The sequence below is a fragment of the Ranitomeya variabilis genome, chromosome 2 (genome assembly GCF_051348905.1).
Source record: "Ranitomeya variabilis isolate aRanVar5 chromosome 2, aRanVar5.hap1, whole genome shotgun sequence".
Taxonomy (NCBI): domain Eukaryota; kingdom Metazoa; phylum Chordata; class Amphibia; order Anura; family Dendrobatidae; genus Ranitomeya; species Ranitomeya variabilis.
Genome location: NC_135233.1, coordinates 819,856,052 through 819,881,321, shown reverse-complemented (window position 1 = coordinate 819,881,321; position 25,270 = coordinate 819,856,052). Strand labels below are relative to the sequence as shown.

General features: G+C 45.2%; 1 protein-coding gene across 1 annotated transcript in view; it reads right to left on the bottom strand.

Moving 5' to 3' along the window:
- COL21A1 (collagen type XXI alpha 1 chain) overlaps window positions 1-25,270 on the bottom strand; it is a 614,795-nt gene that overhangs the window by 15,882 nt on the left and 573,643 nt on the right. Inside the window, exon 25 of the mRNA XM_077290009.1 lies at window positions 7,392-7,538. Coding sequence (XP_077146124.1) covers window positions 7,392-7,538 — 147 coding nt within the window. The remainder of the gene's footprint in view (window positions 1-7,391; window positions 7,539-25,270) is intronic.

Here is a 25,270-nt window from a genome sequence, read left to right as displayed (position 1 = left end):
GGATGTAGAAGACAAGGTGGTGGATGACATAGTAACTGACCCAACTTGACAGGAGTACATGCAGAGTGAGGACAGCAGCACACATGGGGAAGGAGGCATAGCACCCCAACAGGCAGGAAGAAGCAGTGTGGTAGCCACAGACAGAAGGAGTGCATCCATTCCCCGTAACACTAACAAGACGGGAGTTGCCATTCCAACCGTTAGATCTTCCCAAGTCTGGTTATTTTAAAAGACTCTGCCGATAACCCCAAACAGGCCATTTGCAGCACCTGCCATGCCCGCATCAGCAGGGGTAGCAAAACAGCTAGCCTGACCACCACCTGCATGATCAGGCACATGGCAGTAAAGCACCCGACTTTGTGGGCCAAACCCCAGGCTCCAGGACCACTGCCTGCTGGTCACACCACTGTTTCTTCCACTGTTTTGCATAGAAGCCAATCCCCAGTTCACCGTACATGTGAAGTTGCCTACAGCCCTGCACCTGTTGAAGCCCACAGTCAAACAGCACCATCAGCAAGCTCGTCCACCTCCTTGTCCCAGCACAGCCTTCAGTTGTCTATAACCCAGTCTTTGGAACGCAAGCGGAAATACCCAGCCAACGCCCCACAGGCCACATTCCTCAATTCTAATATTTCTCTTCTGCTTGCGCTAGAAATGCTGCCTTTTAGGCTTGCTGAGACAGAAGCTTTCCGCAACCTGATGGTGGCAGCCGTCCCAAGGTACTCGGTCCCCAGTCGCCACTATTTACACCAGCACGTGTCCCACAACATTACACGTGCGCTCAACAATGCTGTTACTGAGAGAGTCCACCTAACCACGGACACGTGGACAAGTGCTTATGGGCAGGGATGGTACATCTCACTGACGGCACACTGGATTAACATAGTGGAAGCCGGGACCCAGTCGGACCTTTGGATGGAACACATCCTCCCGATGCCGAGTATTGCGGGCCCTACGTCAATCAGGGTTGCCCACAGTCTACAGATCCTGCACCTCCTCCTCCTCTTCAGCCTCCAACTCTGAAAGGAGCACATCAGTCAGAAGCTGGAAGCACTGCAGCACTGCCTCAGCCAAGTGGCAACAGGCTATGCTGAAACTAATCTGCTTAGGTGACAAACCGCACAATGCTGAAGAGTTGTGGACAGCGCTGAAAGAGCAGTCAGATTTTTGGATAACACCGCTGATCCTACAGCCAGGCATGGTCGTGTGTGACAATGGCCGGAACCTGGTGGTGGCTCTGATGCAAGGTGAGCTCACACATGTACCTTGCCTGGCCCATGTGTTTAACCTGGTCATTCAACATTTTCTCAAAAGCTACCCAGAGCTGCCGGATCTACTAGTGAAAGTACTCCACTTGTCTTCCCATTTTAGAAAGTCAGCTACATATTCATCCGCCCTTGAAGTGCTTCAGCAGCATTTGCAACTTCTGGCTCACTGACTGGTGTGTGATGTCCCCACGAGTTGGAACTCTACACTGCATGTGTTGGAAAGGATTTGTGAGCAGAAAAGGGCAGTTGTTGACTACCAGCATCAACAAGGCTGTCGTTATTCAGTTCAGACTGCACACATAAGAACTCAGGAGTGGACATGGATGTCAGACATATGTACCATCCTCCAAAACTTTGAGGACTTCACCAAGATAGTGAGTGGCGATGACGCAATAATTAGCGTCACCATCCCACTTCTCTGCATTCTGAAAGCCTCTCTGTTCACAATTAAAGAGGATGCATTGCAGGTGGAGCAGGAGGACATGGAGCAAGGAACCATACAGGGTGATTACACTCAGCCTAGCCTCATGTCATCCCAACGTGGATTGGGAGACAATGAGGAAGAGGAGGAGGAGGAAGAACAGGAGCTACTTTTGTGCGCTTTAGAATAAAGCAGAAGAGAAACGGAGTTTCATGTCCAAAAACATTTAAATATTTTATTAAATTACAAAAAACTTTTTTTTATCAATAATTTCCAAATACATAAAAAATGTATAAAGGTAAAAATATCAAACATTAGAGGAGTAGGGGTAGCACAGACAAAAAAATGGTGCAGGAATCAGTCAGATGCCAAATGCCTAGACAAATCACTTGCATTGTGCACAGTATAACATAGGTATAAATGCGGGGGACGTATAGTAGAATATGTATCAATGTCATGAGCCCTGTACACAGACTCATATCTCATATGTCTAAACCGTAGACCCTCCCCCCGGACTCTTACCCATGTATTGGCACCACGACCGGACCACACCGTTGCCCCAACGCACGTTTCGCGTCAGCTTGCTTCCTCAGGGGGCGGTCCCCGCCCCCTGAGGAAGCAAGCTGACGCGAAACGTGCGTTGGGGCAACGGTGTGGTCCGGTCGTGGTGCCAATACATGGGTAAGAGTCCGGGGGGAGGGTCTACGGTTTAGACATATGAGATATGAGTCTGTGTACAGGGCTCATGACATTGATACATATTCTACTATACGTCCCCCGCATTTATACCTATGTTATACTGTGCACAATGCAAGTGATTTGTCTAGGCATTTGGCATCTGACCGATTCCTGCACCGTTTTTTTGTCTGTGCTACCCCTACTCCTCTAATGTTTGATATTTTTACCTTTATACATTTTTTATGTATTTGGAAATTATTGATAAAAAAAAGTTTTTTGTAATTTAATAAAATATTTAAATGTTTTTGGACATGAAACTCCGTTTCTCTTCTGCTTTATTGTATCGGTTTTAGGAGTGTCCTTACCATACTAAACATGTCCTCCTGGTAGTCTCCCCCACTGAGGTTGTGAGCATGCGGAGGAATGTGTTGTTGTTTTCTTTCATTTTGGGTCTTTTCTACCATTTTGTGCGCTTTAGACAGCACTAAAAGAACAGCTGTCATACCGTCTGTTCAGTGTGGATGGCCTGAGGACAGGGAGGAGGAGGGGGAGGATAGCATGGTTTGTCATCCTGTTGGTGAGGACATGGAAGTCTTGCCTGTTAGCAGTCTGGCATGCAATGCTGACTTTATGTTCCGCTGTGTTTCCCGTGACCCCTGCATTCTTAAAATTTTCAGTGACACTCATTACTGGTTGGTGACACTTCTACACCCACGCTATAAGGAGAACTTTCAATCTCTTCTTCCAGAAGCAGACGGGTGTACTAAAATGTTGCAGTACCAGAGGACCCTTGTAGCGGAATTAATAAAAAAAATTCCCATCTGAGAACGCTGGCAGCAGACGTCAGATTTTGTTGTACAACCAAGGATTCCAAGCAAGAGAGACAGAAGTACAATCCAGCTCAGGCAGGGGAACAATTGTCAAGTTCTGGGACAGTTTTCTCATACCCTTCCATCGTGCTGGTACAGAGGGAAGTGATGCTGTCACAAGAAGTGCAATGTTTTGGAAGATGCTGTGGGAGTACCTTGCTGATCGAACAAATATCCATCATGATTCCTCTGTGCTATTTAATTATTGGGTATCCAAGCTGGACACATGGCATGAACTGGCTCTCTACACCTTGGAGGTCCTGGCCTGCCCTGCTGCTAATGTGTGTCAGAGTGGTTTTTAGTGCCGCTGGTGGAATTATAACAGATAAGCGCATCTGCCTGTCAACTGAAAATTCTGACAGGCTGACTCTTATAAAAATGAACAAGGGCTGGATTGGGCAAGACTTCTGTACACCAATTAATGAAAACAGCAAAACATAAACTCAAATACATTGTCTTTTTTGTGGAGGTGTATTCTCATGCACCTCTTCACAACCACACATGGCTATACGCTTCCTGATTTGATCTGTTTGGTGTTAGTCTCCTTTTTATCCTCATCCTCATCATCCACAAACACTAGAACACCAGGGTGAACATATTCCGTGATGCAAAAGTCACTCACTTTTTGTGCAAAGGTGTTTTTATGATGCCCGTTACTAATTTGAAGCCAAAAAAATTTTACTTCCTCAGGGGGAAATGTTTGTCAGCCCATACACTTAGTGTACGGGCATTACAAGCCTAGGAGACCCGCTTCTTTAAATTGGGCCTAGTTTTTAATCAGGCCTTCCTCAACGTCTCATCATCCACTGCCACTAACTCACCAGGGTTAACGTGTTCCATGCTGCTACAGCCAGTCCAATGTTTGTCAAGGATGTCTATGATCCCCATAAAATATTTTTTTAAAATGTACCCCCATGCGGAAATGTTTTTCAGCCCATGCACTTAGTGTATGGGCATTACGAATCTAGGAGACCTGCTCCTTTAAATTGGGCCTAGTTTTTAATAAGGCCTTCCTCAATGTCTCATCATTCTCCACCACTAGATGACCAGGGTTTACATGTTCCGTGCTGCTACAGCCAGTCCAATTTTTGGCAAGGGTGTCTATGATCCCCATCATTTTTTAAAAAATATACCCCCATGGGGAAATGTTTTTCAGCCCATGCACTTAATGTATGGGCATTACAAGTCTAGGATACCCGCTTCTTTGTAATGGGACAGTTTTTTATGAGGCCCTCCTCCATGTTTCTTCCAAGGGGGATTGTGTTGGGTCAAGGCGACCCTTACATTCAATGCATAAGGAAACAGTATGGCAGGACCAACTGAAGAATGTGAAGTGGGTTTTCCTGTGGCCATCCAGAACCTGGGTTCAAAGCCATATTGGGGTGCATATGACTTAGTAGCATGGCAGGCCTTGCAGTTAATACATAAGAAAACAGTAAGGCAGGACCAACTGAATAATGTGAATTGGGTTTTCCTGTGGCCATCCAGCACCTGAGTTCAAAGGCTTATTGGGGTGCATATGACTTGGTAGCAGGGCAGGCCTTGCTGTTAATACATAAGAAAACAGTATGGCATGACCAACTGAAGAATGGGAAGTGGGTTTTCCTGTGGCCTTCCAGTACCTGGGTACAAAGGCTTATTGGGGTGCATTTGACTTGGCAGCACAGCAGGCCTTGCAGTCAATACATAAGAAAACAGTATGGGATTACAAAATGACTTATGTGAAGTGTATTTTCCTGTGGCCATCCAGTACCTGGATTCAAAGGATTCTTGGGGTGCATATGACTTGATAGCAGGGCAGGCCTTGCATTCAATGCAACATTTTTTCAGGAAGCCCTCCTGTACCTCTCGTGAAAGGGGTATTGGGTGCATCGTAATTCTTGGCAGCCCAGCCACTCACTGCATAGGCAATAACAGCATAGGAGACCCACTGTTTAATAATGGCCATTTAAGAATATTAATGCCGCCTGATGCCCCTCTGAAAATAGGCTTTGTGACTTTAAGAGTCCCTCCTTCATTAATGAAACAAGATGTTTCTCCTTATGTGCCACACACCACATGACGAGCTAGGGTTGTTAAATGTTACAATGACATTTCACAGTGAATGCATTTGTATTGGTTGAAAGCAATGTTAAATTTGAAAAACGCATCAAAAACGCTGCGTGTGAACATAGTCCAAGTAGTGGAGGAAAATTTTGGTCTGGGGTTAATTATTTTGCCTTATTTACAAGTCATAACCCTGGAAAGGATGTACCTTAACATATTTCCCAGCAAAATCCATTTTGGTTTCGTTTTTGTATGTTTTTTGGTGCACCTGTTAAAATGGCGTGAAACTCTGACAACATTGCTTACAGCTGTGACCTAGGACTCAGAAAAGCTTTTAGGGGTGATCTCCATGATGTTCCTGTGTCATTTGAGCAGTGTTTCCATCATTTTGAGATGTTTTAGACCTTAAAAAGGACCCCCGGGGGGATCACGGTAAAAATACTCAGTTTTCCCATAGACTTACATTGGGTTGAGCACCCAAGTATTCCAATTTGCTCCACCTGAACATTTTAGTGCCCACCAATCACTAATAATAATATCACTTTTTTCTCTATAGCTACTGACTGTGTAAGTGTGGCTCCACAGGAGTCCGGTTGCAACAGTGGCATTGCCTCACTCATAAGGGGGTGATGTCATGCCTGGGAGCAAAGAGGGGTCCCCTTACCAGGTAACTTCAGCATACAACACCTTTCCACACTCCAGACCAGAAGGGGGAGCTCTAACACTTGTTTTAGGGGAGCTTCTCTATAAATTCTGGCCTGCAGGAGGAGTTAGAGGGGTCAGAGTCAGTGTGAGTCTGGGGAGCAGACAGTGTAGGAATAAGAGGCAAGTGAGGAGAATCTGGAGGATTGGAGCTGTGACTGAGCTCACCCCAGGACTGAGCACCAAAGACCAGACACCGGAGTCCGTGATTGTGTGGGAACTGCAGGCCCAGCAACTAGAACCAGAGGGCAGGAGATTGCAGGTCTCCTGGCTCCAGCTGACACCCTGAGGCACAGCAGCAAATGAGAGCCTGGAGTCACCACGAGGGAGTGATACCTGGAACACACTCAAGCTGCCTGCCATGTGGGGAAATGTTCCATTTCATGGACAGACTGTAACAGGGACTTGGGGGGAGCTTAAGGTACCAAGGACCTAGGGAGCAGCGCAGAGGAAAGGCCTCCAAATCCACCTGGCTAGGTGGACCCTGAAATGCTTCCAGGCTGCCCTCATCTCCATGACCACCTGTCACTAGTGCCCCAGACTGCATCTGCAATTAAAGGTAAAAGAAAGTACAGTCTTTGTGTCCTCAAGTCCTTTTCCCACACCCTCAGTTTTGCATACCAACATGCACAATCCCTGATAGACTGTACTCGTAGCCCTGGGGCTTGCTCAATCTGTGAGAAGCAGAACCATCTCAGCTGTGACACCATCAGCCCCAGTGGTCCCCTTAAGGAGCGTCGCTACCTATTGCCGAACACCACAGGTGGTGTCACGTGAAATCCCCTACAAACATTTCCTCATCACTTTTATTGCGCACCCTTTTATATATATTTTTTTCAGGGCTATGTCCTCCTGCACATCAAAATAAATCTAAACATTTTTTATTAGGTTATCTGTTCTGGGAAAGGTCATCTTATATACCCTGTGAGTGTAGCATTCTGCACATTGATTCCCCTTTTAACTTGTGATTTGTTCATGTATATGTTAATAAAGAAGTTTGAAGTGGCAGCAGCTTCCTTTTCTTGTAGGCTTACTTTAAAAATCTGTGGAAGTGTCAATAGTATTTAGGCCAAATAATAGGGATCTCAAGAATTCCAGTAGTTTAGTGAAGGAGAGATTAGAGATGGGTCTGCAAATAATCCATAAAATGAAGACTAATATCTTTAAAAAAAAAAAAATTAATATGCATAAATTGGGTATGGAAAGGTTAAAAGGCACATCAATGTTAAACTACTATTGTTGAGCTTATTTTTTTACTCACCAACTGACCTAAACTAGCTGAAACACTGATGACAGAGACATTGGTTTACATTGCTTCAAATCAATTTGCATCAGTTTTCACATTCTAGTTCATGGTTTAAATTAGTTTAAAGCAAAATGATTACATTAGAAAGGAATGTTACATACGGGTCTTCCTTCTTGACCAGGCAGGCCAGGTGGACCTCTATCCCCACTAATACCTCTAGGGCCAGGAGTACCAATTAAGCCTGGAAGACCAGGTTCTCCTCTTTGTCCATTAAAACCTAGAAGTCCTGGTTCTCCAATGTCTCCTTTCTGAAAAGATAGCAGTATAATTAAATCGATTCAATAACTATGCTTTTACATCATTACCTATTACTCATAAAATTGTATTATCATTTTATTTTTACTGAGGATTCCCAATATTGATCATTTTTCTATCCACTGGCTAACTTAGTACAAAGATATATTTTTTGGGGAAAAGGTAATCTATCAGCTTGAACATTCTGAGCAGTAAATGGGTAGCATGTTACACTTTAGAGCAGGAGAGGCTGAACAATTTGATATACTGGTGTGCGATAAAAGATTCAATACAGCTTACTTTTCATTCATTGAAATCAAAGGTCAACCTACTAAGTGGCTGACAATCTAACCAATAACCAGTTTAGACAGGCAGACCAGAATCATTCCGTGAACACAGAATATAATCTTTATGGCAGCACATCTTTTGTTTATTATTCCCATAGTCCTATATTTAGTATGGCTAGAGTCACTTCGACATAGAATACAAACACATTTTCAACATGGTAGATACCATACGAAAAAAATGAAGTGAGAAGGAAAATACTAGTAAAAACAATACATTTATTGGTGAAACTTGTTCTAAAAAGAATATAACACAATAAACAAAGTATAAGTTTAGACAAAAAGGGGGGGACGGAAACCTCCAAATACCAGGGGAGGCTTACCACTGCACTATGCCAAGAAAAGGATCAAAGAGCTAAGATGGTAGCTGTCTCATCAGGCTCATGTCATTTGGCACAATAGTGTGCCGCGAACAAAACAACATACAGAATTGTAGTATATATGCTGTAGGGAAAAGGTTATGTATACAGTGTGTACTGAAGTACCAACCAGGCCAACCCAGAGAGGTGGCAATAATTTGCCATAGAGCCCTGGGAAGTGACAAAGGCACTATGTGTTCTGATTAGTATATAACAGACAAAGGTCCCCAGGGAAAGATTACCTGTGTATGCAGATGCAAGTGATACTATATGTGGTTTTAGTTTATATAATTAAGCTCTGTCTATAATTAAAGCAGGTTTTTTAATCCCTAGGGAAGGTGATTACCTGTGAATGCAGATCCCAAATTGGTGCGCCCAGGTTAAGTGCTGTGGAGGCCTCCCGCGCCCGACTAGCACCGTTTCGCAATTAAGCTTCTTCCAAATGGGGCATGGATGGTTCTAATGGGTGTCAGAGATACTTATATAGTGTGTGTGGGAACGTGGATAATAAGGGGGGAGGTCCGTGCATTGGTGGTTAGCGCGCGTCTGCAGAACCGTCCCCCATGCCAAGGGAATTCCGGACTGGCGCACCGTGACACGCAGTGGAGCGCACTGCTGTCATGTGGGTTGGCGCCTCCGGAAGTCAGAGGGGGCAATCGGACTCTGCGCGTGCGCAATCAACCCACGGACCAAAAAAGACATAAAAAAGACATAAAAGGACATAACCAGCAGTCAGAATCTGCGCGTGCGCAGTAAACCTATGGACCGAAGAGGATATACCCAGCGCGTGCGCAATGGGCCAAAAACTATAGAGGATGGGCAGAGAGGGGATAAGGCGCAGCTTGGAAGGAAAGAGGGTGACCTTATTACGGTGGGCGTTTCCTGCTCCCGTCGGGTATGGTGGGAAGGAGGGATAAGCGGAAGAGGGGGCGGGGAAGGGGATACTACGGAGAGATTTGTCGGCTGGAATGGTGTATGTGTGTATTGAGGTGTGTAAGCTGTAATGGAAGGGTCTATGGAATGATGGTATAAGTGTGCATTAAGGAAATTGAGGTGCATTAAGCAAACTATTAGTAAAGCATTCCCATAAGTGCCTGTGTGATAGGGAAAGTGAAAAGGCGCAACATAATTGGCGCAGACATAGATATGCATGTGCATAGTGTAAGATGCGCCAAAGTAAGTAAATAAATAGATATAAGACCTGCTAGGGGCCTAGGGTGAAGTGAACCTGTATAGAAGTGTCATATTGATACTATGTGAGGAAGTGCAACATGTTATGTTAAAAGGCTGTAAAGGCATAAAAAATATATATAAAGGCATAAAAACTATAAAAAACTGTAAAATTTTAAATTGACTACACCTAGACAAAAAGTGACATGTGCCAACAGGGAAATCCCACCAACTTTCTCCCAATATATATATATATATTTTTATCTCCTCCCGTACCTCCATTGGTGCATCTATCTATATATCCATATCTATACGCACACATATATATATATATATATATATATATATATATATATTCACATATATATAATTCATTCGTGGATGCTTTACTCTATCCGGCATGAGGATGGCCTGAAAGCGGTAGCGTGGTACCTACAAACCAGCAATCTGGATCCTGACCTAGCCAATTTAATTTTAACCCTTTTGAAATTTGTCCTTATGCACAATATCTTTACGTTTGATAAACATATTTATCTACAAACACAGGGCACAGCCATGGGGGCCTCTTGTGCCCTCTCATATGCTAACCTTTTTCTAGGTTTATGGGAAAGGCACATTTTCCAGGGGGATACCATCCCAGAAATACAGGGAGTGCAGGATTGGATGAGGTACATCGATGATGTTTGGTTTGTATGGGAGGGAACTGCAGAAAATCTTCATAGATTAATGACTAAGCTAAATGACAACAATTATAACATCATTTTAACATACAAATATGGAAGAGAGTTAGACTTCTTGGACATTAACATAAAGGTCTCGACGGAGGGTATAATTAATACCAATCTGTACAGAAAACCCACTGCCACAAACTCTTTGCTGCATGCAACTTCCTCACACCCACCTGCCACTATAAAAGGCATACCAGTAGGTCAATTTCTTAGAGCCAAAAGAATATGCTCTGAAACCTCTAATTTTGAGGATCAAGCAGCTGACCTCACTAAAAGATTCTTAAACCGCGGGTACAGCAAACGCAGCATAAAAAATGGCTACAGAAGAGCTAAAAATACACCCAGAGAACAACTCCTCTATTCCTCTAAAAAACCTAGAGATAATAGCAATCAAGTGAGGTACATCTCCACATACAATAATCGTTGGAATGATATAAAATCAGCCTTCCATAAACATTGGAATATCCTAATGACGGACCCAATACTACGGAAAATCCTTCCCCCTTTTCCCTCCTTGGTAGCAAAAAGGAGCCGCAATCTAAGAGATTTACTAGTGCATAGCCATTATGACCCTACTTCAAAACCCACAATCCAGGGGGCAAGAAATGTTTTTTTCCCCTGTGGAAATTGCAAAGCGTGTCTCAATATGAGAAAGGCACATTCATTCTGCAACTCTGATGGCTCCAAAAATTTCGACATAAGAAAAAACCTTACCGTATTTTTCGGACTATTAGACGCACTTTTTCCCCCCCAAAAAAGGGGGGAAAATGGGGGGTGCGTCTAATAGTCGAAATGCAGGCTTACCCGTTCCGGCAGAGGTGCGGTGGCAGAGGTGCGGTGGCAGAGGTGCGGCGGCAGAGGTGCGGCGGCAGAGGTGCGGAGATGAGGAGGCGCAGTGAGAGGGGTCCCTTTCCCCGGTAAGGTGATGCAGCAGCCCGGTAATGCAGCAGAGCCGGGTGAATCCTGTTATTACCGGTGGTGGCGGCCATCTTGCGGAGGCCGCGCGTGCGCAGATGGAGCCTCTGCAGCCCGGGGCTTCAGGAAAATGGCCGCGGGATGCCGCGCGTGCGCAGATGGGGATCACGGCGGCCATTTTCCTGAAGCCCCGGGCAGCAGAGGCTCCATCTGCGCACTCGTGGCCTCCGCAAGATGGCCGCCACCACCGGTGATAACAGGATTCAGATACTCAGAATGAACACCGGCGCTAAAGTGAGACTGTGCTATCCTAAGGTGAGTTACCTTGTGGCCGTCACTGATGTGTCCCCGTAAGGCAGTGGGCTACTGTGATAACTGTGCCGGCACTATCAGCAGCGTGCGCGCAGGGGTTTCTACAGACTGGGAGGACGCTCCCTTGTCTGTGTTGTCTGAGGAACGTTGCTCTCATCAGCACGGAGAACACAGTTATTACAATAGCCCACTGCCTTACGGGGACACATCAGTGACGGCCACAAGGTAACTCACCTTAGGATTTGTTTATTGCATTATTTGTGTTGCTCTACGAAGTAGTAGCATCCCCTTGTAGCGCGGCATCTAAGTTTGATGTTGTTATTAATAACAGGATTCACCCGGCTCTGCTGCATTACCGGGCTGCTGCATCACCTCACCGGGGAAAGGGACCCCTCTTACACTATACCTCCTCATTCCAGTGCCTCCTCATCCCAGCGCCTCCTCATCCCAGGACCTCCTCATCCCAGGACCTCCTCATCCCAGGACCTCCTCATCCCAGGACCTCCTCATCCCAGCGCCTCCTCATCCCAGCGCCTCCTCATCCCAGCACATCAGGCCATGGCGTCAGGACGGGACCCTGCTCAGGTGCACGCCGTACCGCATCACCCCACCTCTGCTGACACCATGCCTCCTGTGACCCTGCTCTGCCACCGCCAGCCCTCAGGTAAGATACTGTAAATTCGGACAATAAGACGGACCCCCATCTTATAAAAAAATCTTTTTTTCTGCAATTTTCACCCCAAATTTGGGGTGCGTCTTATGGTCTGGTGCGTCTTATAGTCCGCGAAATACGGTAATTGCTCCTCTCAGGGGGTTATATACCATGCCACATGCTCATGTAAGCTAATATATATTGGATTAACAACAAGGGAAATGAAAATCCAAGTCCGGGAACATATCCGGGACATTGAGAAGGCAAAAACAATTACGGATATGTCCCTTTTAAAAACAATACCCCGGCACTTTAAAATGTATCATGACTGTAATCCTAAAAGCTTCCTTTTTAAAGCCATTGATCAAATTAGTTTAGGCACACGTGGTGGGGATCTGGCCAAATCTTTGGCGCAGCTAGAAAGCAAGTGGATATACCGCCTAAATACGATCACCCCCCACGGCCTTAATGAAAATTTTGGTTTTATTTCCTTCTTGTAACTGCTTCCCCGTATTTTCGGATTGTTTGTAAGGTGTTTTTAATTTTTTATGTTGTCAATCGCTTTTTTATCTCTAACATGATTTTATTAACCAGCTTTCACTTTTCATAGATTCACACTAACCGATATCCCTTTACCGGTGATAAGCGCTCTATGGCGGTGCTATCTTTAAACTCTGAGGACGGCACAGACAAGCATCTTGGGAATACTCTGGACACTTTCAAGTCCCCTTCTGAAATGGGCATCCCTTTCGTACAGATCTGGCTTTCGGCATGACCAGGAATGAATTATGATCGTCAGGGCCGGACTGGGACTAAAATTCAGCCCTGGCATTTGAAGTTACACAGGCCCACTTGTCACATGGTGACTGTATAATATCTTTGTACACTTGTAGGCAGGGCCGGTTTTAGGCAAAGTGGGGCCCTAGGCAAAGTTTAAAATGGGTCCCCAAATGCTAACATATTGCACATCACACAGAAGCCTTTCTGTTGTATTTACGTGCGCTGAGTTCAGGCCGCTAAACGAGTTTGATCGACAATACTGAAGTTGTTCAACGTTTGTTTCCCGGCCTCTTTCCACCAGCTGAGGAATAATGATGAGACAGAACGATCACTAATTGATCACCATACAGTATCATGTTTTCAGCAGCACATCTACAGTTTACACTGGCAATGTGCTGCTGACAACAAGGCTTTTTGTTCCAGCAAAAACAATCCGAATATGCAGCATTTTACTTGTTTAGTAAAATACACCCCATAGTCCTCCATATATTATAATGTGCTCCATAGTCCTCCATATAGTATAATACACTCCCTATAGTCCTCCATATATTAAAATACACTGCTCAGTCCTCCACATAGTATAATACACTCCTCATAGTCCTCCATATAGCATAATACAATCCTCATAGTCCTCCATATAGCATAATACAATCCTCATAGTGCTCCATATAGTATAATGCACCGCCACAGTCATCCATGTAGTACAATTCACTTCCCATAGTATAATGCACCCCATAGTTCTTCATATAGTATAACGTATTCCCCATAGTCCTCGATACAGTATAATGCAGCCCACATATAGTATAATGCAGCCACCCCAGAGTATAATGCAGCCACCCCAGAGTATAATGCAGCCACCCCAGAGTATAATGCAGCCACCCCACAGAGTATAATGCAGCCACCCCAGAGTATGTAACCCCCATAGAATATAATACAGCCCACCTCCCCATAATATATAATGTAGCCCCCCATAGAATATAATGCAGCCCCCCATAGTATATAATGCAGCCTCCCCCATAGAATATAATATACCCCCACAATAGTATATAACACAGCCACATAGTACATAACATGGCCTCCCCCATAGAATATAATATACTCCCCATAGTATATAGCAAAGCCCGCATATTATATAGCACAAACCGCATAGTATACAGCACAGCCTGCATACTATAGCACAGCTCGCGTAGTAGATAACACAGCCCACACAGCAGTATTCAGCACAGACCACACAGTAGTATACAGCACAGACCACGCAGTAGTATACAGCACAGCCCACGTAGAAGTATACAGCACAGTCCACACAGTAGTATACAGCACAGCCCACAGAGTAATATATACAGCACAGCCCACAAAGTAATATATACAGCACAGCCCACAAAGTAATATATACAGCACAGCCCACAGAGAACTATATACAGCACAGCCCACAGAGAACTATATACAGCACAGCCCACAGAGTACTATATACAGCACAGCCCACAGAGTACTATATACAGCACAGCCCACAGAGTACTATACACAGCACAGCCCACAGAGTACTATATACAGCACAGCCCACAGAGTACTATATACAGCACAGCCCACAGAGAACTATATACAGCACACAGTAGTATACAGCACAGAGCACAGCCCACAGAGAACTATATACAGCCCACAGTAGTATACAGCACAGAGCACAGCCCACAGAGAACTATATACAGCACAGAGCACAGCCCACAGAGAACTATATACAGCCCACAGTAGCATACAGCACAGAGCACAGCCCACAGATAACTATATACAGCCCACAGTAGTATACAGCACAGAGCACAGCCCACAGAGAACTATATACAGCACAGAGCACAGCCCACAGAGAACTATATACAGCCCACAGTAGCATACAGCACAGAGCACAGCCCACAGAGAACTATATACAGCCCACAGTAGTATACAGCACAGAGCACAGCCCACAGAGAGCTATATACAGCCCACAGTAGTATACAGCACAGAGCACAGCCCACAGAGAACTATATACAGCCCACAGCAGTATACAGCACAGAGCACAGCCCACAGAGAACTATATACAGCCCACAGCAGTATACAGCACAGAGCACAGCCCACAGAGAACTATATATAGCACAGAGCACACAGTAGTATACAGCACAGAGCACAGCCCACAGAGAGCTATATACAGCCCACAGCAGTATACAGCACAGAGCACAGCCCACAGAGAACTATATACAGCCCACAGTAGTATACAGCACAGAGCACAGCCCACAGAGAACTATATACAGCCCACAGCAGTATACAGCACAGAGCACAGCCCACAGAGAACTATATATAGCACAGAGCACACAGTAGTATACAGCACAGAGCACAGCCCACAGAGAGCTATATACAGCCCACAGCAGTATACAGCACAGAGCACAGCCCACAGAGAACTATATACAGCCCACAATAGTATACAGCACAGAGCACAGCCCACAGAGAACTATATACAGCCCACAGCAGTATACAGCACAGAGCACAGCCCACAGAGAACTATATACAGCCCACAGCAGTATACAGCACAGAGCACAGCCCACAGAGAGCTATATACAGCCCACAGCAGTATACAGCACAGAGCACAGCCCACAGAGAACTATATACAGCCCACAGTAGTATACAGCACAGAGCACAGCCCACAGAGAACTATATACAGCCCACAGTAGTATACAGCACAGAGCACAGCCCACAGAGAACTATATACAGCCCACAGTAGTATACAGCACAGAGCACAGCCCACAGAGAACTATATACAGCACAGAGCACAGCCCACAGAGAACTATATACAGCCCACAGTAGCATACAGCACAGAGCACAGCCCACAGATAACTATATACAGCCCACAGTAGTATACAGCACAGAGCACAGCCCACAGAGAACTATATACAGCACAGAGCACAGCCCACAGAGAACTATATACAGCCCACAGTAGCATACAGCACAGAGCACAGCCCACAGAGAACTATATACAGCCCACAGCAGTATACAGCACAGAGCACAGCCCACAGAGAACTATATATAGCACAGAGCACACAGTAGTATACAGCACAGAGCACAGCCCACAGAGAGCTATATACAGCCCACAGCAGTATACAGCACAGAGCACAGCCCACAGAGAACTATATACAGCCCACAGTAGTATACAGCACAGAGCACAGCCCACAGAGAACTATATACAGCCCACAGTAGTATACAGCACAGAGCACAGCCCACAGAGAACTATATACAGCACAGAGCACAGCCCACAGAGAACTATATACAGCCCACAGTAGCATACAGCACAGAGCACAGCCCACAGATAACTATATACAGCCCACAGTAGTATACAGCACAGAGCACAGCCCACAGAGAACTATATACAGCACAGAGCACAGCCCACAGAGAACTATATACAGCCCACAGTAGCATACAGCACAGAGCACAGCCCACAGATAACTATATACAGCCCACAGTAGTATACAGCACAGAGCACAGCCCACAGAGAACTATATACAGCACAGAGCACAGCCCACAGAGAACTATATACAGCCCACAGTAGCATACAGCACAGAGCACAGCCCACAGATAACTATATACAGCCCACAGTAGTATACAGCACAGAGCACAGCCCACAGAGAACTATATACAGCACAGAGCACAGCCCACAGAGAACTATATACAGCCCACAGTAGCATACAGCACAGAGCACAGCCCACAGAGAACTATATACAGCCCACAGCAGTATACAGCACAGAGCACAGCCCACAGAGAACTATATATAGCACAGAGCACACAGTAGTATACAGCACAGAGCACAGCCCACAGAGAGCTATATACAGCCCACAGCAGTATACAGCACAGAGCACAGCCCACAGAGAACTATATACAGCCCACAGTAGTATACAGCACAGAGCACAGCCCACAGAGAACTATATACAGCCCACAGCAGTATACAGCACAGAGCACAGCCCACAGAGAACTATATATAGCACAGAGCACACAGTAGTATACAGCACAGAGCACAGCCCACAGAGAGCTATATACAGCCCACAGCAGTATACAGCACAGAGCACAGCCCACAGAGAACTATATACAGCCCACAGTAGTATACAGCACAGAGCACAGCCCACAGAGAACTATATACAGCCCACAGTAGTATACAGCACAGAGCACAGCCCACAGAGAACTATATACAGCACAGAGCACAGCCCACAGAGAACTATATACAGCCCACAGTAGCATACAGCACAGAGCACAGCCCACAGATAACTATATACAGCCCACAGTAGTATACAGCACAGAGCACAGCCCACAGAGAACTATATACAGCACAGAGCACAGCCCACAGAGAACTATATACAGCCCACAGTAGCATACAGCACAGAGCACAGCCCACAGATAACTATATACAGCCCACAGTAGTATACAGCACAGAGCACAGCCCACAGAGAACTATATACAGCACAGAGCACAGCCCACAGAGAACTATATACAGCCCACCGTAGCATACAGCACAGAGCACAGCCCACAGATAACTATATACAGCCCACAGTAGTATACAGCACAGAGCACAGCCCACAGAGAACTATATACAGCACAGAGCACAGCCCACAGAGAACTATATACAGCCCACAGTAGCATACAGCACAGAGCACAGCCCACAGAGAACTATATACAGCCCACAGCAGTATACAGCACAGAGCACAGCCCACAGAGAACTATATATAGCACAGAGCACACAGTAGTATACAGCACAGAGCACAGCCCACAGAGAGCTATATACAGCCCACAGCAGTATACAGCACAGAGCACAGCCCACAGAGAACTATATACAGCCCACAGTAGTATACAGCACAGAGCACAGCCCACAGAGAACTATATACAGCCCACAGCAGTATACAGCACAGAGCACAGCCCACAGAGAACTATATATAGCACAGAGCACACAGTAGTATACAGCACAGAGCACAGCCCACAGAGAGCTATATACAGCCCACAGCAGTATACAGCACAGAGCACAGCCCACAGAGAACTATATACAGCCCACAATAGTATACAGCACAGAGCACAGCCCACAGAGAACTATATACAGCCCACAGCAGTATACAGCACAGAGCACAGCCCACAGAGAACTATATACAGCCCACAGCAGTATACAGCACAGAGCACAGCCCACAGAGAACTATATACAGCCCACAGCAGTATACAGCACAGAGCACAGCCCACAGAGAACTATATATAGCACAGAGCACACAGTAGTATACAGCACAGAGCACAGCCCACAGAGAGCTATATACAGCCCACAGCAGTATACAGCACAGAGCACAGCCCACAGAGAACTATATACAGCCCACAGCAGTATACAGCACAGAGCACAGCCCACAGAGAACTATATACAGCCCACAGCAGTATACAGCACAGAGCACAGCCCACAGAGAACTATATACAGCCCAAAGCAGTATACAGCACAGAGCACAGCCCACAGAGAACTATATATAGCACAGAGCACACAGTAGTATACAGCACAGAGCACAGCCCACAGAGAGCTATATACAGCCCACAGCAGTATACAGCACAGAGCACAGCCCACAGAGAACTATATACAGCCCACAGTAGTATACAGCACAGAGCACAGCCCACAGAGAGCTATATACAGCCCACAGCAGTATACAGCACAGAGCACAGCCCACAGAGAGCTATATATAGCACACAGTAGTATACAGCACAGAGCACAGCCCACAGATAACTATATACAGCACAGAGCACAGCCCACAGAGAACTATATACAGCCCACATCTCTTCTCTTCCTCCCCTCACCTCCTCCGAGAATGGCCCCACAGTCCAGAAAAAAAAAAAAACTCTCCTCACCTCTCCTCGTGCCCAGCGTTGCTTCCTGGTTCCTGCTCCTGTCTCAGCAGCTGCAGTCTGCCCGGGACACAGCAGGTGCGCGATGATATGACATCATCGCGCACCCGCAGTGTCAGAGGCAGAGCGGGGAATGATGGGAGAGGAGCGTCTGTAGACGCTCTCTCCTCCATCATTGCATTCAACTGTACCGGCGTCTATACGCCGGTATAGTTGAATGCGACGGCGGGGGCGGCGGATTGAGCGGCCCACCACTGGCACCGGCCCTTCTGGCATTTGCCAGAAGTGCCCTATGGCCAGTCCGGCCCTGATGATCGTGATACAACTACTAGGGCCTGAAGGGGAGTTTCCTCTCCTTCAGACCCTGGGAACCATCAGGGATACCTTCCGATACTTGAGTCCCATTGACTTGTATTGGTATCGGGTATCGGTATCGGATTAGATCCGATACTTTGCCGGTATCGGCCGATACTTTCCGATACCGATACTTTCAAGTATCGGACGGTATCGCTCAACACTAGTAGTCAATTTAAAATTTTACAGTTTTTTATAGTTTTTATGCCTTTATATATATTTTTTATGCCTTTACAGCCTTTTAACATAACATGTTGCACTTCCTCACATAGTATCAATATGACACTTCTATACAAGTTCACTTCACCCTAGGCCCCTAGCAGGTCTTATATCTATTTATTTACTTATTATCCACGTTCCCACACACACTATATAAGTATCTCTGACACCCATTAGAACCATCCATGTCCCATTTGGAAGAAGCTTAATTGCGAAACGGCGCTAGTCGGGCGCGGGAGGCCTCCACAGCACTTAACCTGGGCGCACCAATTTGGGATCTGCATTCACAGGTAATCACCTTCCCTAGGGATTAAAAAACCTGCTTTAATTATAGACAGAGCTTAATTATATAAACTAAAACCACATATAGTATCACTTGCATCTGCATACACAGGTAATCTTTCCCTGGGGACCTTTGTCTGTTATATACTAATCAGAACACATAGTGCCTTTGTCACTTCCCAGGGCTCTATGGCAAATTATTGCCACCTCTCTGGGTTGGCCTGGTTGGTACTTCAGTACACACTGTATACATAACCTTTTCACTACAGCATATACAGTGGGGCAAAAAAGTATTTAGTCAGTCAGCAATAGTGCAAGTTCCACCACTTAAAAAGATGAGAGGCGTCTGTAATTTACATCATAGGTAGACCTCAACTATGGGAGACAAACTGAGAAAAAAAAATCCAGAAAATCACATTTTCTGTTTTTTTATCATTTTATTTGCATATTATGGTGGAAAATAAGTATTTGGTCAGAAAAAAACAATCAAGATTTCTGGCTCTCACAGACCTGTAACTTCTTCTTTAAGAGTCTCCTCTTTCCTCCACTCATTACCTGTAGTAATGGCACCTGTTTAAACTTGTTATCAGTATAAAAAGACACCTGTGCACACCCTCAAACAGTCTGACTCCAAACTCCACTATGGTGAAGACCAAAGAGCTGTCAAAGGACACCAGAAACAAAATTGTAGCCCTGCACCAGGCTGGGAAGACTGAATCTGCAATAGCCAACCAGCTTGGAGTGAAGAAATCAACAGTGGGAGCAATAATTAGAAAATGGAAGACATTCAAGACGACTGATAATCTCCCTCGATCTGGAGCTCCACGCAAAATCCCACCCCGTGGGGTGAGAATGATCACAAGAACGGTGAGCAAAAATCCCAGAACCACGCGGGGGGACCTAGTGAATGAACTGCAGAGAGCTGGGACCAATGTAACAAGGCCTACCATAAGTAACACACTACGCCACCATGGACTCAGATCCTGCAGTGCCAGACGTGTCCCACTGCTTAAGCCAGTACATGTCCGGGCCCGTCTGAAGTTTGCTAGAGAGCATTTGGATGATCCAGAGGAGTTTTGGGAGAATGTCCTATGGTCTGATGAAACCAAACTGGAACTGTTTGGTAGAAACACAAATTGTCGTGTTTGGAGGCAAAAGAATACTGAGTTGCATCCATCCAACACCATTCCTACTGTAAAGCATGGTGGTGGAAACATCATGCTTTGGGGCTGTTTCTCTGCAAAGGGGCCAGGACGACTGATCCGGGTACATGAAAGAATGAATGGGGCCATGTATCATGAGATTTTGAGTACAAACCTCCTTCCATCAGCAAGGGCATTGAAGATGAAACGTGGCTGTGTCTTTCAACATGACAATGATCCAAAGCACACCGCCAGGGCAACGAAGGAGTGGCTTCGTAAGAAGCATTTCAAGGTCCTGGAGTGGCCTAGCCAGTCTCCAGATCTCAACCCTATAGAAAACCTTTGGAGGGAGTTGAAAGTCCGTGTTGCCAAGCGAAAAGCCAAAAACATCACTGCTCTAGAGGAGATCTGCATGGAGGAATGGGCCAACATACCAACAACAGCGTGTGGCAACCTTGTGAAGACTTACAGAAAACGTTTGACCTCTGTCATTGCCAACAAAGGATATATTACAAAGTATTGAGATGAAATTTTGTTTCTGACCAAATACTTATTTTCCACCATAATATGCAAATAAAATGATAAAAAAACAGAAAATGTGATTTTCTGGATTTTTTTTTCTCAGTTTGTCTCCCATAGTTGAGGTCTACCTATGATGTAAATTACAGACGCCTCTCATCTTTTTAAGTGGTGGAACTTGCACTATTGCTGACTGACTAAATACTTTTTTGCCCCACTGTATACTGCAATTCTGTATGTTGTTTTGTGCGCGGCACACTATTGTGCCAAATGACATGAGCCTGATGAGACAGCTACCATCTTAGCTCTTTGATCCTTTTCTTGGCATAGTGCAGTGGTAAGCCTCCCCTGGTATTTGGAGGTTTCCGTCCCCCCCTTTTTGTCTAAACTTATACTTTGTTTATTGTGTTATATTCTTTTTAGAACAAGTTTCACCAATAAATGTATTGTTTTTACTAGTATTTTCCTTCTCACTTCATTTTTTTCGTATGGTATCTACCATGTTGAAAATGTGTTTGCATCTTTTGTTTATGCAGGGTGATATACTGCTGAAAACTTTGATGTTAATGCCAACATGAACGATCCAACCACCAGAAGATTGAGTTTTTGGTTTTGTTCACTGGATGATTGGTGGCCAATCTTCAGTGAACAAGAGTTTCAAAGAATGCTAATTTACCATCTTTTGGTTTGTCCAAATGAGCCTTAAGCATGTATACAGAGATTACAATTATGTAAATTACTATTTAGGGCTGTACTGAACAATTATCAAAAAACCTATACCTCAATCTGCACAGCTCCTTCTGAATTACACCCTTACCAGATGCTATGTTTAATGTGTTTCCTTTAGCTAATTTTATTACATTCATTTTAAGGTGAACCAGCATTTAACATTAAGTGAAAGCAATGTACTATAAAAAGCAAAGGGTAACTAGAAGAGATAAGAAAATGTATTCAGGTAAAGTGGAATTGAATTCTACTCAAATTTTACAAAAAGTTGTATTCGCCAAAATATAAGTTGTTTTCAAATTCACCCTAGAGGGCCAGACAAATGGTTAAAAAAATAAAACTCATCTTACCACTCACCTGTCCCGTGATCTACCACTCACCTGTCCCGTGATCTCTGCAACCCACTGTACCGTCTTTGGCACCTATTCTTTTCACCTTGCCTTGTCGAACATACGCTTTTCTTTTTCCGTCAATTTAAGAGCTGGCTTCTGGCTCAAAAAGGCCTTTAACTGACATCACTGCACATGCATCAAACTGCCACTTGGGCGAAGCGTGTAATGACATCGTGACATCACTACACTAAGGGTAAGTACACACAGGACTTTTTTGCTGTGTATTTTTGCTGCTGTTTTTATGCTAATTTAGGTGCTTTTTTTGGTGCGTATTTGGTGCGTTTTTTGGGTAAGTTCACACAGGACTTTTTTGCTGCGTATTTTTGCTGCGTTTTTTATGCCAATTTTCAGCTGCTTATAGATGCGTTTTTTGTGTGGTTTTGGTGTGTTTTTTTTTGTCTATTTGTGCATGATAATAAAGTTGAGTGACCCCAGTGGAGGTTAGCATCGCCTTCATCCCAGCGGGGGAACAATTTACGGCGAATTACATGCCATGCATCGGCCTTTTTTTGACAATCACTGTAGTTTGGGCAAGCTACATCCCAAATTACAGGCATTACTTCCACCTTGGAAAAATAAATAAAAAAGTAATTACCAAATGCAAGATGAAATGAAGCCAACATTCATGACAAGGAAGATACAAACATACACATGCAGAACACATGAACATGTACAAAACAGCACATGAGCATCGCAAAGTGTACCATTGCAAACAATCGGATAGATAGATATACCACAAATTAAAAAAACTATTACCTCCATGATTAGTTGGGAAACATTAATGCTCATCCTCCTATACCAAGACATGGCTAACACCTCACTACCAGAAACTCCCTCACAATAGATCACAATCAGGACACCTCACAATGGCTCTTCACACCTCACAATGGCTCACAATGGCTCTTCACACCTCACTACCAGGAACTCCCTCACAATAAGGCCAGGCTCACACATGCGAGAAATATGGCCGAGTCTCGCATGTTAATACCCGGCATTGCTGCAGTCACTCAGGAGCGGAGCGTGCGGCCACATAGCAATACATGGAGCCGCACGCTCCGCTCCTGAGTGACGGCAGCAATGCCGGGTATTACCATGCGAGACTCGGCCGTATTTCTCGCATGTGTGAGCCTGGCCTTAGTGTTGAGCGATACCGTCCGATACTTGAAAGTATCGGTATCGGAAAGTATCGGCCGATACCGGCAAAGTATCGGATCTAATCCGATACCGATACCCGATACCAATACAAGTCAATGGGACACCAAGTATCGGACGGTATCCTGTATGGTTCCCAGGGTCTGAAGGAGAGGAAACTCTCCTTCAGGCCCTGGGATCCATATCAATGTGTAAAAGAAAGAATGAAAATAAAAAATAGTGATATACTCACCCTCCGACGCAGCCTGGACTTTACCGCCGTAACCGGGAGCCGTTGTACCTAAGAATGCGCGCTTGCAGGGCCTTAGATGAGGTCACTGCGCTCTGATTGGTCCGTAGCGGTCGCGTGACCGCTACGCGACCAATCACAAAGCAGTGACGTCACCTAAGGTCTTTCAAGCGCTTGAAATACCTTAGAAGACGTCACTGCTTTGTTATTGGTCGCGTAGCGGTCACGCGACCGCTACGCGACCAATCAGAAGCTGCGGACATCTTCTAAGGTATTTCAAGCGCTTGAAAGACCTTAGGTGACGTCACTGCTTTGTGATTGGTCGCGTAGCGGTCACGCGACCGCTACGGACCAATCAGAGGGCAGTGACCTCATCTAAGGCCCTGCAAGCGCGCATTCTTAGGTACAATGGCTCCCGGTTACGGCGGTAAAGTCCAGGAGCCGCCGGAGAGGTGAGTATATCCCTATTTTTTATTTTAATTCTTTATTTTACACATTGATATTAATCCCGATACCGATTCCCGATACCACAAAAGTATCGGATCTCGGTATCGGAATTCCGATACCCGCAAGTATCGGCCGATACCTTATACTTGCGGTATCGGAATGCTCAACACTACTCACAATAGATCACAATCAGGACACCTCCCAATGGCTCTTCATACCTCACTACCAGGAACTCCCTCACAATAGATCACAATCAGGACACCTCACAATGGCTCTTCACACCTCACAATGGCTCACAATGGCTCTTCACACCTCACTACCAGGAACTCCCTCACAATAGATCACAATCAGGACACCTCACAATGGCTCTTCACACCTCACAATGGCTCACAATGGCTCTTCACACCTCACTAACCACACCCCTATGCTCTTGGCTGTGAGATCACTTCCTGCTGGCCATGATTTTTCTGCACAAAAAACTACATAATGCTACATGCTACATGCGTTTTTGCTGCGTTTATTCCATCACCCATTCAAGTCAATGGGTGAAAAAACGCTGCAAAAACGCAGCAAAAATGCTGAAAGAAGTGACATGCCCTATGTCCAAAAAACGCAGCAAAGCAGAAAATACTGATCAAACAAAAACCCAATGTGTGTGCATGAGATTTCTAAAATCTCATAGGCTTTGCTGGTACTGTAAAAAGCAGCTGAAAATTAGCATAAAAAAGCAGCAAAAATACGCAGCAAAAAAGTCCTGTGTGAACGTACCCTAAGATGTGTGTCACCAAAGTAACAATTCAACAAGTGCGCAGTGACATCCAAGGCCTAGTGAAGCTGCAAGCACAACTTCAGGTTAAGGTTAAAAAAAATGAGAACAATGGGGGAAGGGAAAAAGAGTAAATGCAGAGGACCAGATGGTAGGTTGGAGAATAATGGCACAGGGGAGCAGAGAGGTGAGGGGTTGTTTTTGTATTTTATGCCCTACCTTTATTTTACTCTGGGGCCTGGAGAAGAACAGTCAATTGCAGGGATTAATTTTGCTGCAAATTGAATTTCCCTGTGAAATCCATGTGATTTGTCAAATTCAAATTTCGACAGATCTGCTCTTCTATAGGAACTAACCGATCATGTCTATGTACAGGTCCTTCTCAAA